General features: G+C 51.8%; 5 protein-coding genes across 6 annotated transcripts; 3 read left to right on the forward strand and 2 right to left on the reverse strand.

Annotated features, from left to right (window-relative positions):
- Window positions 1-215: 215 nt before the first annotated feature.
- Window positions 216-4,607, forward strand: CKM354_001157100 (uncharacterized protein; the record flags this gene model as incomplete). The annotated part of the gene is made up of 1 exon (XM_044807068.1): window positions 216-4,607. One exon carries the CDS (start codon window positions 216-218, stop codon window positions 4,605-4,607), a length of 4,392 nt encoding a protein of 1,463 aa, XP_044663003.1.
- Window positions 4,608-5,591: 984 nt separating this feature from the next.
- On the forward strand, window positions 5,592-6,177 carry CKM354_001157200 (uncharacterized protein; the record flags this gene model as incomplete). The annotated part of the gene is made up of 2 exons (XM_044807069.1): window positions 5,592-5,681; window positions 5,731-6,177. The coding sequence occupies 2 exons, from the start codon at window positions 5,592-5,594 to the stop codon at window positions 6,175-6,177; spliced, it is 537 nt and encodes a 178-aa protein (XP_044663004.1).
- A 2,307-nt stretch (window positions 6,178-8,484) lies between these two features.
- On the reverse strand, window positions 8,485-10,224 carry CKM354_001157300 (uncharacterized protein; the record flags this gene model as incomplete). Its single annotated transcript, XM_044807070.1, has 1 exon — window positions 8,485-10,224. One exon carries the CDS (start codon window positions 10,222-10,224, stop codon window positions 8,485-8,487), a length of 1,740 nt encoding a protein of 579 aa, XP_044663005.1.
- A 699-nt stretch (window positions 10,225-10,923) lies between these two features.
- Window positions 10,924-12,070, reverse strand: CKM354_001157400 (uncharacterized protein; the record flags this gene model as incomplete). 2 transcript variants are annotated; one of them, XM_044807072.1, is made up of 5 exons in its annotated part: window positions 10,924-11,175; window positions 11,232-11,644; window positions 11,779-11,881; window positions 11,931-11,957; window positions 12,008-12,070. In XM_044807072.1, 5 exons carry the CDS (start codon window positions 12,068-12,070, stop codon window positions 10,924-10,926), a joined length of 858 nt encoding a protein of 285 aa, XP_044663007.1. The 2 variants fall into 2 exon arrangements, with proteins under 2 accessions (XP_044663007.1, XP_044663006.1); XM_044807071.1 differs by having other exon boundaries at window positions 11,773-11,881.
- A 668-nt stretch (window positions 12,071-12,738) lies between these two features.
- On the forward strand, window positions 12,739-14,659 carry CKM354_001157500 (uncharacterized protein; the record flags this gene model as incomplete). The annotated part of the gene is made up of 7 exons (XM_044807073.1): window positions 12,739-13,110; window positions 13,166-13,243; window positions 13,299-13,462; window positions 13,514-13,863; window positions 13,916-13,987; window positions 14,043-14,459; window positions 14,517-14,659. The coding sequence occupies 7 exons, from the start codon at window positions 12,739-12,741 to the stop codon at window positions 14,657-14,659; spliced, it is 1,596 nt and encodes a 531-aa protein (XP_044663008.1).
- Between the last annotated feature and the right edge of the window lie 123 nt (window positions 14,660-14,782).

The raw sequence follows: 14,782 nt of genomic DNA on the forward strand, positions 1-14,782 counted from the left end.
CACGCACAACTCCGCCCACATGCGAACCTGCGCTGAACGTCGGTTTCACCAGAGCTGCGCCGATGTTTGCGGTGTCTTCATGCGGGCCTTGGCATCGGAAAAACTACGACGCCGAACTCTGAAGTCATTCACGGCGGCGGGACATCAAGTCCATGAATTTCTCCTTGCTCGCATTGTCTTCCATCTTCTGAACTCTTTCGACATCCAATGACACGATGGCGGCGGGGAACAAGAAGAAAAAGAAGCCCGCGGTAAACCCTGCCAGAGGCTTTGCCACGACCTCTGTCGCCTCCAAGCCAAAATCTGATGAGGCATCTGAGGCGAGCAGCGCGGTCCCGTCTGGAATTGCCACTCCTTCTGCACAGAAACTCGCTGCAGGAACAACGGTAGAGCACGCAGATCCAGCACCTCTGCCGGATGCTGCGCGAGAGCTGCATGAGCTGAGTCCCGAAGAACTCGAGGCACAGCTCGAAGCATCAGAATTGCAACAATTCGTGGAAAAGCATGCTTCAAAGGTCAAGAAGGAGACTGCCCGGCAGGTGGCACGTATACAGACCGACAAACGTGTACTGCGGGGTCAATCAGACTACTTGGGGGTCAAGGCATGGTTGCCCGAGGAAGTCATGCAACAGATCCTGGACCTCATGGTGTCTGACATGAAGCATGACACAACGTCGCAAAAGCGGTCGAGTCTACCGCCAGATGACGACTTGGTAGCAAAGGTATGGTCGTTACGTCAGTCTCTATTTGATCTCGATCTTCCCCTTGCTCGAGTCGACGAGGTTCTCCAGTGGATCGTAGCAAATCCACCCGCAGAACCCTCATCAGGTACGTTGTGGGGTCTTGAAGAATGCCTGGAATGGCTTGCACTTCACTGCCTCCCAGGAGAACTACCAGACTACGACTACACACCCCAGAAGCCAAGAGTGACCGCTCTGGCCGCTGAAGAAGCTGAGAATGAGCCTAACCAAGCCGAGACCAACGGCAAATCTACCCGCAACAAGGAGCAATCGATGCCTGCGAACGATAGATTGGAAGAAGTCGATGCAAACGTTGCCGAGGTCGAAGTCAGCGATATGGATAGTGATCTCGAACCGGATGAGCTATTGTCAGTCTACCTCAGAACGAAAGCGAAACTATACACTCTCAATCCTCAGTCCGACAACCCGAAAGCTCGCAAGGGTAAGCCCTCGGCCACTTCTGTCCAGCGTAGAAAAGGTGTATCCGAGCGCAAACTCGAGGAGAAATTGCAGCGAATTGAGGCAGACGTCCTTTTTGACAAGCGGGAAGCAGACGCTCATTGGGCGGGACAGAAAATTGAGCTTGCTCGTGAGACAGCTGAACGCAAGAGACTTCAGTTGCGAGATGACGAGACAGCAACACCACAAAGGTCCGCGACACCGGTGTCCGAGACGGGGCGCGTCAACGATGATGCTGAGAGGCTTGGACAAGAGCTTCTGCGTGAGACCGAGGCTGAAGACGGAGACATTCTCAGTGGCATGTTCGATGCTTTGCCTGGAGTCAGTGAAACCAATGGCACATCTCCGTCTGGATATTCAGCTGTCAACGTCACTTTAAGGGACTTTGGGAAAATCACCGGGATAAATCCGAAGCGAGTGCTGGAAGAGGCCTGCAAAGCACGAGACGGCCGATGCAAACTCAGCTACAAACTGGTCTCACCTACCACGTACATGAGCCGACATGCGGTCACGATACAATGGTCAAAGCAGCAAGATGCAGAGGACGTGGATCCAAAATACTTAACGTCTATCTCGGCAAGCACGAAAGCAGGAAGCACGGTATTCACCATGATCGCCGTAGCCACGCCTGACGTTGCTCAGAGCGAAGCATATGTCGCGACTGTAGCCCTGTTCGTCTTATTTTCTGGCTCGCCAAAGGAAGAGAAGGCTCATCTTCGACTTCCGCCTGCTTACCGCAATCTGTGGGACGAATTTTCGAAAGCTAAACAGGAGCACATTCTCGCTGAAGATGGCTCGGTAGTTCGAGAGGTTCGACAACTGATTGAACAAAACCGCAACACGGACGAAGACAGCGATGATGAGGTCGTGTTTAATGCTAGCAGCAGGCGACGACTGGACGGAACCAGCGGCGCCAATACCCCACTTTCACGAAATGATGGACGTCAATTCGCGACCCCCGAGTACTCTGAGGAACTGCAGAACATGTGGCTGCAGAGGACAGGAACGGCGAAGTATCAGCAGATGTTGGCCTCTCGCATGAATTTGCCCATGTTCCATTATCGGCAAGCAGCCCTGGACACCATCAGCAAACACCAAGTCACCATTCTATGTGGTGAGACTGGTTGCGGAAAGTCGACGCAGCTACCCGCTTTCATTCTTGAGGATGAGTTGTCGCATGGGAGACCATGCAAAATCTACTGTACGGAGCCACGCAGAATATCAGCCATCTCGCTGGCGCAACGTGTTTCCGAGGAAATGGGCGACAAGAAAGGCGACGTCGGGACACCTCGATCGTTAGTCGGCTATGCTATACGATTGGAATCGCAAACGAACGCCCAGACCAGACTCGTCTATGCGACTGTTGGCATAGTACTTCGCATGCTTGAGAACGCGGATGGCATCAATGATGTCACCCATTTGGTCGTCGACGAAGTTCATGAACGCAGCATCGATACTGATTTCTTGCTCATTGTGCTCAAACAGCTTATGAAGCAGCGGCCAGATCTGAAAGTGGTGCTTATGAGTGCCACCGTCGATGCTCAGAAGTTCTCATCGTACTTGAGTGGGGCACCCATCATACAAGTGCCTGGAAGAACTTTTCCAGTTGAAGCACAATTTCTTGAGGATGCCATTGAGCTTACAGGACATACCAACGAAGATGCAACAGAGAACGCGGTGGATGAAGAAGCAGCCGACAAAACCGATGAGGATAGAAGCGACGATCCGCAGCAGCTGGAAGGCTACAGCAAAAAGACACGGCAGACACTCGCTTCCTATGACGAATATCGCATTGACTACAGTCTATTAGTCAAGCTGGTCGACAGGATTGCTCATCTGGAACAATACAAGAGATTCAGCAAAGCTATCTTGATATTTCTGCCTGGAATCGCTGAAATTCGCCAACTCAATGACATGCTTGGAGGCCATCCGAAGTTCATGAAAGGCTGGCAAATCTTTCCCCTGCATTCGACTTTCTCCAGCGAAGACCAGCAGGCTGCGTTCGAGGTACCACCAGAGGGTTTACGTAAGGTCGTTCTCGCGACAAATATTGCAGAGACTGGTATTACGATCCCCGATGTGACGTGCGTGATCGATACTGGCAAACACAAAGAGATGCGTTTCGATGAGCGTCGACAGATGTCCCGTCTCATACAGAGCTTCATCGCAAGAGCCAATGCAAAGCAACGCCGTGGTCGTGCTGGGCGAGTGCAAGAAGGTCTTTGCTTCCACCTTTTCACCAAACATCGCTTCGACAAGATGATGGTCGAACAGCAGACTCCGGAGATGTTGCGTTTGTCGCTTCAGGATCTGGTCATGCGCGTCAAGATCTGCAAGCTGGGTAAAGTGGAAGAAGCACTTGCACAAGCCCTTGATCCGCCCGCAGGGAAGAACGTCCGGCGAGCCATCGATGCGCTCATCGAGGTCGGTGCGCTGACCGCGAATGAAGAACTTACTTCTCTAGGCACTCAGCTTGCTAAACTGCCTCTGGATGCACAACTTGGCAAGCTGATCCTGCTTGGCAGCACATTCGGATGCCTCGATTTCGCCTTGACGGCGGCTGCCACGTTGTCATCAAAGTCGCCGTTCTTGTCGCCAATGCAAGCCAAACGACAAGCTGATACCGTACGCCTCGGCTTCAAGCGAGGTGACTCGGATCTTCTCACAGTGTACAACGCCTACTGCACTTGGCGCAAAGTGTGCACCACAGCTGGCATTCCCGAATATCAGTTTTGCAACAAGAACTTCCTCAGCCCACAAAACCTGGCGAATATTGAAGATCTGAAGGCTCAGCTCCTCAGCTCTCTCGCGGACTCTGGTGTCGTTCACCTTGCTCCGGAAGACAAACAGGCCCTTGCTCGCTTGCGGTACCACAGCCGGAAGCGCAACTTCATCACGCTTCCTGCACAATACACTCGCTCGGATGACAACGATACCATGGTGTCCTCTGTTGTGGCTTGGAGCTTCTACCCCAAGATCATTAAGCAGGATGGGAAAGGCTGGCGGAACATTGCGAACAACCAATCCCTTGGTTTGCATCCCACGTCTGTCAACAAGAGCTCATTGCCTCCTCAGATCACCTATTTGTCCTTCTACAGTATCATGCAATCGTCTTCGCGCTTCACAAACGCTCAAGAAACGACCCCTGCTGCAGAGATCCCTCTTGTCCTGATGGCCGGAGAAACAAGATTCGAAATTTTCGCAGGTGTCATCATTGTCGATGGAAACCGGCTACGGTTCAAGGTGAAGGATTGGAGGACATTGATCGTTTTGAAGATCTTGAGAGGAAAGGTGAGAGAGATGATGGGAAAGGTCTTCAAGAGTCCGGGAAGAGAGCTGGGAGATCGGCCGAGGAGATGGATGGAGATTTTGGAGAGGATCTTTGAACGGCAGAAACGACTTGAATAGTAGATGGAACGGTTTTTTGGGACGATGGACGGTAAGAGGCAAGCGGGGTTGTGCAAACAATGGCATGAATGATAATGACTACGATCATGTGGCGGCACAGGCATAGGCGCTTCAATGATTTGGTAGAGTCAAGGAACGGTATCGATGCAGGATCCGGCTACACAGAAAAGGCAATCCGTTGATACGAAGCTATAGGTTCCGTACAACCAGGCACACAGCCTAACGCGGGATTGCACAATAGGGACCAAAATCAACACACTCCAGTGCGCTTTCATCTCTCGTACCTCTGACCTACGCAGCAGAGCTAAGGCATCTTGGCTCGAGAGGCCGGCCAGGCGCGATGTCGATGTCGCGAACAGAGATCATGAAGCGGAAAAGTACAGAGATTCCGTTTTGCTATCCGCAAGTAGACAGCGTGCAATTGCATGAGCGTCAACAACTAGAAGGGCGGCAAGTGAAGGACCGGCAAACGGCGTAAGCATGCACAAAGAAGAAATGATAGACTGCTTCGCTGGCTGTGCTTGAGGCCGATATGAATCAGCTGTGTCGCTTGCCACATTTGTCTGCGCCAGTGACGACAAGCTGCGGTGCCAAGGCTGTGCAGGGCTTGGGTGGCCTTACGACGAAAGTTCAGAATCTGCAGATCACTAACTCTTTGTGGTAATACCTACCTCTGTTCGTGTGTGTTGGTCTGGGCAAAGGCTGTGGGGACTGGATGTTCCTGAATGGAAGGATGCCTCGGATTTGAGGAGCATGATGATCGTAACCAGACTCATTTGCGGAGGGCAAAGGGAGAGTCATGGCGGAGCCATATGCGAGTATCCGAGCTTCGATCTCAAAGGATATATAGCCGTAGATTGTTGGTTATATTCCGGCCTGTCTGCTCAATCTCCCTACATCTTCACAGAGAAAGCAAATCGACAACAACAACAGAGGTATTGCGGCGACATCATCATCGACCCGTCCACCCACAAGTGTTCAATCATGTCTCTTCGCAACACTTTCCTCTTGGGCCTGTCAGCTCTCGCTATGGCACTTCCACAAGACGATTCAAGCGGCAATATCATTTCCGGTGTAAGCTTAACATCATTCATCACTCCGTCGCCCCACTAATGGACGCCAGGGCGTCGGCACCGGCGGCTCGTGCCCTGATGGTTGGAGCTCAACCCAAGGCAACAACGGCGATGACACCCTGTATTGCTGCCCCGGCTCATCGTACTTGGACTACAGCCCAGGCGGCGTACAAGGCTGCAGGATCGGAACGACCGTGGTGGCGTTCTCCATGGCAGGCTACACCTCCATCGTGAGCTCGCTCGCGGCGGAAGAATCTGGTGGTGCAGTGGACTCGGAATCGACGGGAACAACTGTTGTGACGACGTCGTCTGCTGAGGAGACATCGATGGCCAATGGAGACATGGAGACGACGAGTATGGGATCGGAGAGCAGCTCCAGCGGCGCTGGCAATGCGCAGGCTACCGAGTCTTCGACAACCAGCTCCGGCAATGGTGCTGCAATGAAGACTGCTGCACCAATACTTGGTGCTGCTGCTCTGGCCATGCTCGCTCTCTAGACGTGGTCGGAAGCACAGGACAATGAAGGCATTGAGAAGAGATGTGACAATAGTAAGGAATTATTACATGACTTGTACATTCGAGTATTTTTTTCTCCGATCACGACCTGCAGAAGACTGCGCTGTTCTTGCAGCGCCGGCAATGTGTTAGCAGGAGCCATGAATGTGCTGTGCAGGAGTGGGTCTCATTGGAACGAGGCTAAAATGAGAAGGTGCTTAGTGGACGTAGGCTCTCGTTTTGGTCCAAGCCAATGACGCGGGAAAAGCAAAAAGATATCGATATTGGAGAAGGCCAGACTCGAACTGGCATCCCTCGCACCATTCATTAGTCCGGCTCTACCAGGTGTGTAAATACCCCTGGGCGCATGATCACTACTAGAGTGAACGCGAGGATCTTACTATTGGACCACAACACCTTATACAACTGTGATGTGAGGAGTTCAAGGAGTACAAAAAGGATGACATCCCAGCACGCAAAACTTGTGCGAAGCCAAGGCTTGCAGCAAACTCGCACTTGTAGCAAAAGGTTTTGGAGCTGGCCAGAATCGGACTGGCATCCCTCGCCTTGCCGCCATAGCGACTGAATGCTGCCGCGACAAGGCGCGGTAGCGGTTGCGCTTGCCAGCCTCGTGGACGAGGACTGCACCCCCTTCCGGGGATGGCGGGGACGACGAGTATCTTACCATTGGACCACAGCCCCTGAGCGATGGTAGACTTGCTTTTTACAGCTCTCAAATGAGCTAGCTATGGGTAGCTGCAGCAAACAAAGAAATGTTTCTCGAAAGCACTATCGTGAAGGAGTCAGCTGCGTCACAGCAAACGGCGGAGACGCAGAACACGCAAACATGCCACAGCCTGATAATTTGTGCAAAAAAGAAAAATTTGGAGCAGGCCAGACTCGAACTGGCATCCCTCGACAACCGATTATGTCACCATAGAATGGCTGCCGCCGAGGATCTTACCATTGGACCACAACCCCTTTGATGAGAATACTTACCTGTCGGAGCACTATATGTCTGCTGGCTAGTACCTGCTGGGGGAAATGGAAATTCGGTCCTGAGAGACACTGTCTGAGTTGGATCTGAACGTTTGACATAGTCTGTATGCGCTTGGTCGAAAGTAGACGAAGATTTCCGCTGGTAAACACATGCACAACGAGACTCGCAAAAGGATATTGGAGAAGGCCAGAATCGAACTGGCGTCCCTCATCCATCGGTCGCTAATGTGGCGAAGCCGGTATGGCTTTCAACTGCCCTTACGGCAGTACATATTGGCCTTACAGCCGATATTAGACGTCCAATTGGATGTCTCCGATGAAGATCTTACCACAACCCCTCGAATGCTGTAGGGTATAATATCAAAAAACTATACATGGGCTGGCTAAACGCGACTTCAAGAAACAAGGAGGTGATTCTGGAAAGACTCGTTACAAACGAAGTACTTCTTGGTAGATTGTCGTGAGATATTTGAGATCGGTAATCCTAAAAAGTGCAAAAAGATATTGGAGAAGTCCAGATTCGAACTGGAATCCCGAACGTCGAGCGCCCTCGCCGTGCTGGGAGCCCCCGGGGTCCGGGTGGCCACGCGCTTCTTTCTTTTTTCCGGACCCAGGGGGCCCCCAGCACGGCGAGGGCGCTCGACGGGTATCTTACCATTAGACCACAACCCCTTTGATTGAGTATTGCGTTTCACGGCACTATACATATGTCGGTCATGGGCGGTTGCAGCAAACGACGATCTGATCGAGAATAGACTATCTGAATGCGAGTCTGGAAGCTGAGAAGCGAAAGAGCTATTCTGCGCAACGAGTCTGCCCCTGCTCCTCGACATATGCATAACCAGACTCGCAAAAATTACAGCGGAGAAGGCCAGACTCGAACTGGCATCCCTCATCAACTAACGAAGCGAACAGCCGAGTAGCTGACACCTCAGAAGTTAATCCACTTCCAGTCCTGCATCTGCATGCAGTATGAAAGCCGACATCCCTTTCATGAGTCAAAGCGACGAGGATCTTACCATTGGACCACAACCCCTTTTGAGCGAAATCACTTGTGCATGTCTACAAAAGCCCTCCGTCGCGCTCCTAAGGCCGAATTGTCAGGGACTCGACTTTCCAATGCACACTTATCAATACGAGATTGGGAGTCTTGGCCTTCTCAGTATGCATGGAACATGGAAGGAATAGATGAGGTCTTTGGAAAGCAAATTGATTCTACTAGAGTCTTCCATCAAGTCGACTATCGATCGCCATATTGCAACATCGCAAGCTCCCCATACCTCCTCGACACCATCCTTGTTCCCATCTCACTAGTTGTAGAATGGCGCACTAGGCGCGAAACCTGTCAATCTCGTTCCGTCGGTTGGCTGAAACTTCGGCTCTCTAAACCACGTTGGTGCCTCTGGCGCCAACTTCTCCACCTCCGAGAACTGGAAATCCTGTCCCTTACGCTTGAACTTCAATTTCTCGTACACGGCCTGTGCATACTCCGGGGCGATGTTATACAACTGGGCGAGGTACTTCTTCTGGATGATCGAGTAGTTGACTTTGGACAAGTCCACCGCAGTGTTGTAGTGCAGATTCTCGCGATCTTGATCGGACATGACACGGCGGTACAGCTCGCGAGGCTGATCATAGTCGCTCATCTTGCCTTCGTGGTAGTAGTGACTCTTGCGAGAGACGACGTTGTCTGAAACCTTGTAAGGAGCTTCGGCGGCATCTGGTCTGAAGCGGTCGCCTCCAAGAGAGTTTGGTGCGTATTGCTTGTTGCCGGAATGGTTGCCGTCGACACGAAGTGGGCCATCAAAGTTCAAGCTGGCATAAGAGCCCGACATGAATGGACAATTTGTCGGCACCTGATGGTAGTTCGGTCCGATGCGATGATACTGAGCATCTCGATAGAAGAACATGCGGAACTGCAGCAATGGATCTGGCGACTCCTCCACTCCCGGAACCATAGCTCCCGGAGAGAAAGCAGCCTGCTCGACATCGCGATGGAAATTCTCTGGGTTTTTGTTGAGCACGTAGCGACCATACTCTTGCAAAGGGAATTGATCTCGCGGCCAAATTTTGGTTACATCGAATGGGTCGAAGCCCAGCTTCTCGGCATCGGCCTCTTCTGGCTTCATGACCTGGACTTTGCAAGTCCACTCTACCTGCTCGCCGCGCTCGAGCAGCTCCCACAGCTGCTCCTTGCTGTAGTCCGGATTTTCTCCGGAGATACGAATGGACTCTGGGTACGTGAAGTCTTTGCGTCCATGCTTTGCGATGAAGTGGTACTTGACGTAGACGAACTCTCCCTGTTTGTTCACCCACTTGAATGTGTGGCAACCATAACCATGCAGGTTGGTCCAGCCATCCGGCGTGCCATGGTCCGAGAAGAACATCATGCCAGCATGATTGGCTTCAGGAGTAAGGGCCAGCAGGTCGAATGTGGCGTCTCGATCGAGAAGGAAGTTATCTGGTCGGCGCGCTTGGCTGCGGATGACATCAGGACCTTGGATGGGGTCCCGACAAAAGAATACGGGAAAATTCAAGCCAACGAGATCGTAGTTTCCCTCCTTGGTGTAGTGCTTGATGGCGAAACCGCGTGGGTTGCGTCCTTCGTCCGGAAACTCTCGACCCAAAGTGACAGTTGAAAATCGAATGAAAATTGGAGTCTTCTCGCCTACGCGTTGCAAAAAGTCTGCTTTGGTCAAATCGGACACATCAGAGGTCACTTCAAAAAAACCGAATGCTCCCGATCCACATGGGTGGACCATGCGTTCAAGAAGTTTCGATCTGTTGAAGCGCTGTTGTTTCTGGAAGAGATGAACATCGCTGGCGACTGGTATGCCGCCTATGGTCTTGGAGTGTGCTGGGTCTGGAAGCGGAATGCCATCGTCGTTGGTGAAGTATGGACTGTCATCCTCGCGGATACCGCCAGAAGAGTAGCCGGAGACCTTTGCTATGATGTCTGCAGGTCCTTCGTTCGAGCTCTGGAGATGAGACATACGAGGAGCTCGCATTTCCGGCTTGAGAGACTTGGCTGTCGAGGTGATGGTGTCCATATTGCAAGGTATCTTGTTGGTTCTTGCAAAGAGATGGAAGTGCTGGGGCCTGCTCAAGTCAGTACAATCGAAGCAGCAACGGCGTAGGGTAGCATCAATTTAAGCACGATTTTGCGACTACAGACAGTGATAACATTGTGGGCGCCAATCGCAATCACCAATAGCAAGACCATCGGTGATGCTGACCATCTTCGCTTGCAGCAAATGCTGTTTCTGGCAATTGCTGCATCATTTTTGCATCTCTCCGCATACTCTACGCATCCAGTGAGCGTAAGGAGAGGTCATCGTGACAGCTGTGGGCTATTTCCCACTCGAAGCAGCGCAGCGACGCGAGAATGAGGAGAGCATGACGAGTTTCGCGTTGAGCCGGCAATGCGCGGCGATCGATGACTCAACTGCACGAAAACGAACAACACTGTCTCGATTCGTAGGCGTAACGTTTCAGGTGATGCCGGTAAAGGTGAGTTCTGTGCTGCGAGGATTGTCGAAAAGTCGAGTGAGAAGGTTTGGGGAGAGGAGGAGGTGCGGTGCAATGCCAAGACGTGGACTCCGATGCAATCTCCTTCGCTCCCGAGGGAAACAGTCCCAACGACGCAGCATGCAACTTCTACACACCCTCGCACAGCTTGGAATGGCTGGGATCACCAGCTCTGGGACTAAGATGAAGTGTACTACTAACTTAGGAGGTATGCTCCTCAGCTAAATGGAAGACACTTTGATGCCATTCAAACTTTTGAATTCGACATCCGCAATGCCAACGTCCTTCGGACCTTCGCCTGTAAACCAGCGCTTTGCCCTGGCATCTCCACGAAGGACCCATTGAAGGATGTATCTGCCCACAGTCCCTGGGATACCTGCATTGAGCTCATCGAAAGCGGCCGAATGGCCAAGGGCATGGTTGCCCTTCCATGCCGGAGTGCCGCGAGGTAGACTTGCATAGTCACGCTCACCCTGTTTGACAATCAGCTTGTTGCAGGTGCACATACATCGTGCAAAGGCTCTCGTACATTTGGATACGCAACATCGTCCGGCCCGCCGAGCACATAGAAGACCGGCTTCTTGAGCCTTCCTGCCATGGTGGTACTGGCTGTAGCGTTCAGTTGGCCACTGTTGAAGATCCCGAGATGGCTCACACGAGGGTCATCGACGCCTGCGGAGTACGCTTCAAGACCACCACAGCTTTGTCCCCAGACGCCGATCCGCGAAGCATCGACGTGCTTCCAGTCCCCTTTACCAGCATTTGCATGGACCCAGTCGATGGCTTCAGTTAGAGCAGCAGGATTCTGATCAGAAGCTGGATTGTTAGGATCCGCAGGCGGTGCCTCATAGTCTTCAGGATCGACATAGATGGATCCTGTGGCTATCGCAAGCGCGCCGTGAGAAGAAACCTCGCCCAAGAAACCACGGAAGTTGAGACCAACTGCAACGTTTGTCAGTCGTTATTATATTGCCAGCATTGAGCAACAAGCCGTACTGTTACAGACTTAGCGAGGGACGGTTCATGTAAAATTGTTGGGGACGATTTGACTGACCATGTCTTGCAGCCACCATTGCCCCAAACAATCACAGGCAGCTTCAATTTCGACTTGCCGCTCGCGGACTCCAGTGGCTGATAAAAGGTGTGGTTGACAAGGGACTCAACTTCGAAAGCATACTTCTAGATTGTCAGTAATGAGGAACCCTGGCCAGATGCTTCCTGAGCATACCGACTTATAAGGTCCCGAACCGCCATACTACGACTGACGTTAGCATTGTATTCCTGGTCTCGGGCCAACATTCATACCGTAGGACCATGATCGTACGCAGCAGCCAGTACAGCCAGCACTGAAATGAGGAGCGACTTCATGGTGTCCAAAAAGGAATGTTGCTTCTGTGTGCTTTGGAGCGTGCGGAAGGCAAAAGATCCTGTTATGAGAGAGCATACAAGTTATGTGGGAAAGCCTTCATCAGCGACTATGTTGATCTGCCGGAAGTGTCTTTCCCAGTCGGGACAAGATATTATCATCCCATGCTAGTCCCCTACTAGCTGCGGGCAAAACTCAGGGCTCGGCTAAGGTTCATTGCCTTGCAATTTGCAAGAGATCTATGGCGTCTATCGAGCTGAGACCTTGCGTTATCCGAGGTCGATCTTCTCAAATACTTGCTTCAAGAAGTAACTCCACCTGGAAAGCGCCTTCGGGTACTGACATAGGCAGTGCTTCGTCTTCACAGTCGACTGGAGTTCCTGATGTGGGACAAACAGGGACCCCGCCTTTCCCCACACATATCCCCGTTCCCCACATTGTGTTCCCCACTCCTCTTCGGCAAGCGTGGACATCAATGAACAGTATTGGTAATTGTGCCTGTTAGGCACACTCGACAGGTAATTTGTGTCGATCTAGGAGAGTCCGCTGGTATCACTGTATCGATCCCCTCTCGGACCACAATACACAATTGGCGTGGAAATGCTACAACAAACATAGCGATCTTCTTTGACATCAATTACTTCTTGACACAATTCTTCGAGCCGCAATCATGAGCTTCAAATTGTTATTACTTATCACCTTCAATGTCATAACCAGTCTGGGCTCCGTGCTCACGACGAATGGAACTGTCATTGGAATAGTCGACGAAATCAACGACGTGCAAAAATTCTTGGGCATCCCTTTCGCCGAGCCTCCAATTGGACGATACCGTCTACGACAGGCAATACCTTTAAAAAGGTCATTCGGTACAATCCAAGCCAACGCATTCGGATCGAGCTGCTACTCTGCAGACAACATAAGAAACATGAGCGAGGACTGCTTGACGCTGAATATCTGGAAACCGCTTAATGCAAGCCCGAAGAATGGATCGCTGCCGGTGATGGTCTGGCTGTATGGAGGCGGGCTCACAGCAGGCTATAGTGTATGTGGATGTCGATAGTCCTTGACGCTCCTGAGCTGAGATTTGATAATTGCAGGCCGATCCACGATTCGAAGGGACAGCTTTGACACGAATCTCAAAAGAGATTGGAAAGCCCATCGTCCTTGTTTCGGTCGTATGTGGCAACGAATATTGGATTCTCCAGCATGTCCAAACATTGACTTGTGCAGAATTATCGACTGGGCCCTTTTGGCTTCCTTAACGGCAAGGAGATGGCTGAGCTCGACTTGTTGAATCTCGGTATGCTGGATCAGCGGCTCGCATTGCACTGGATACAAGACAACATAGCCGCGTTCGGAGGTGACCCGAGGAAAGTGACACTAGCAGGCCAGTCGTGAGTACGAAGCTCTTCCATTCGAGTGCTGCAATACTGAGCGCTCTGTAGAGCAGGAGCGGTATCCACATACTCCCACATGATGGCATACGGTGGACGAGACGACCATCTCTTTCGAGGAGCAATATTGCAAAGCGGTGGAGCCTTTCCACTCACAGGCCCTGACACGTCAGCATTCCAGGCCACCTTCGATTCTTTGATCAACAACTCCAGCTGTGTGTTCCTGGCCAACGCATCTGCCTCTGCGAAGTTGGATTGTATACGAAATTTGCCCGTCGAGGTCTTCCGTGAGAAAGTTGGAAAATCCACTGGACAGGCAATCGATGGCGATTTCACGAGAACCTCGATCCAACTAGCACTGCCAAAAGGAGAATATCTGAAGGTACCGACGATCGTTGGAAGTAAGCAAAGCTCTGCCAGTGGAAATGCGGTACGGCAGCTGACCCAATTCAGCGAACACAGACGTAGGCACAACCTCCGCGCCAACTGGTATCAACTCGACAGAAGAACTGTTCGATCCTGTCTGTAAGTGATCCGGTGATGTCGCTTTCGAAAAAGATTGCTGCTGACACCGAAACAGCGAAAGGCTTCTTCCGACCACAAAGGCTTCCGAACGAAACTGTTTCAAGAATCCTCGACCTCTATCCCACAGACCCACGCTTAGGCTGTCCGTACAATACTGGACTCGCGAACTTCTCGTCTGGAGCATTGGACAAGATGGCCTGCTCTATCTTTGGAGACATCGTCCAGATCGCGCCAGCACGACTGATAGCCCAAAGCTTAGCTCGGAATGGCGTGCCAGTGTGGAAATATCGATTCAATCATTTGCCTTCGAACACTTCGGACTCTGGAAGGGGCATTACGACGGGAGTCGAGCAAGCATACGTCTTCTCGAACGTGATGACGGATAACCCGTACGATCAGAATTTGGCTTATCAGATGTCGGCGTCGTGGATCAGCTTCGTTCATAATTTGAATCCCAGCATTGAGGCTCTCGGTAAGATCACAACTCTTTTGCCAAGTTGAGGTGTACTGATCGTGTTCCCAAACTTAGGTCTACCGCCTTGGCCCCAGTACTCTGAGCAGGCTGAGAGCATGGTCTTCAACGGCTATGGCTCTTCAATTGAGCGCGATACATTTCGGATCAATTCAATCCAGTACATCATGGACAGCGTTTTGCCAGATGGAGCAGCGTAGTGAAACGCAATATCATGCAGGCAGCAAGGCTGCGTCTTAGAGTCTGGAGCCTCCAATCTTCTTATGCGGTGAGCGTTCGGCGCCGCCGGTACAAGCGGTGCACGCCGCCATGCTGCGGACTTC

The sequence above is a fragment of the Cercospora kikuchii genome, assembly GCF_019650295.1.
Source record: "Cercospora kikuchii DNA, contig_00008, whole genome shotgun sequence".
Classification (NCBI taxonomy): domain Eukaryota; kingdom Fungi; phylum Ascomycota; class Dothideomycetes; order Mycosphaerellales; family Mycosphaerellaceae; genus Cercospora; species Cercospora kikuchii.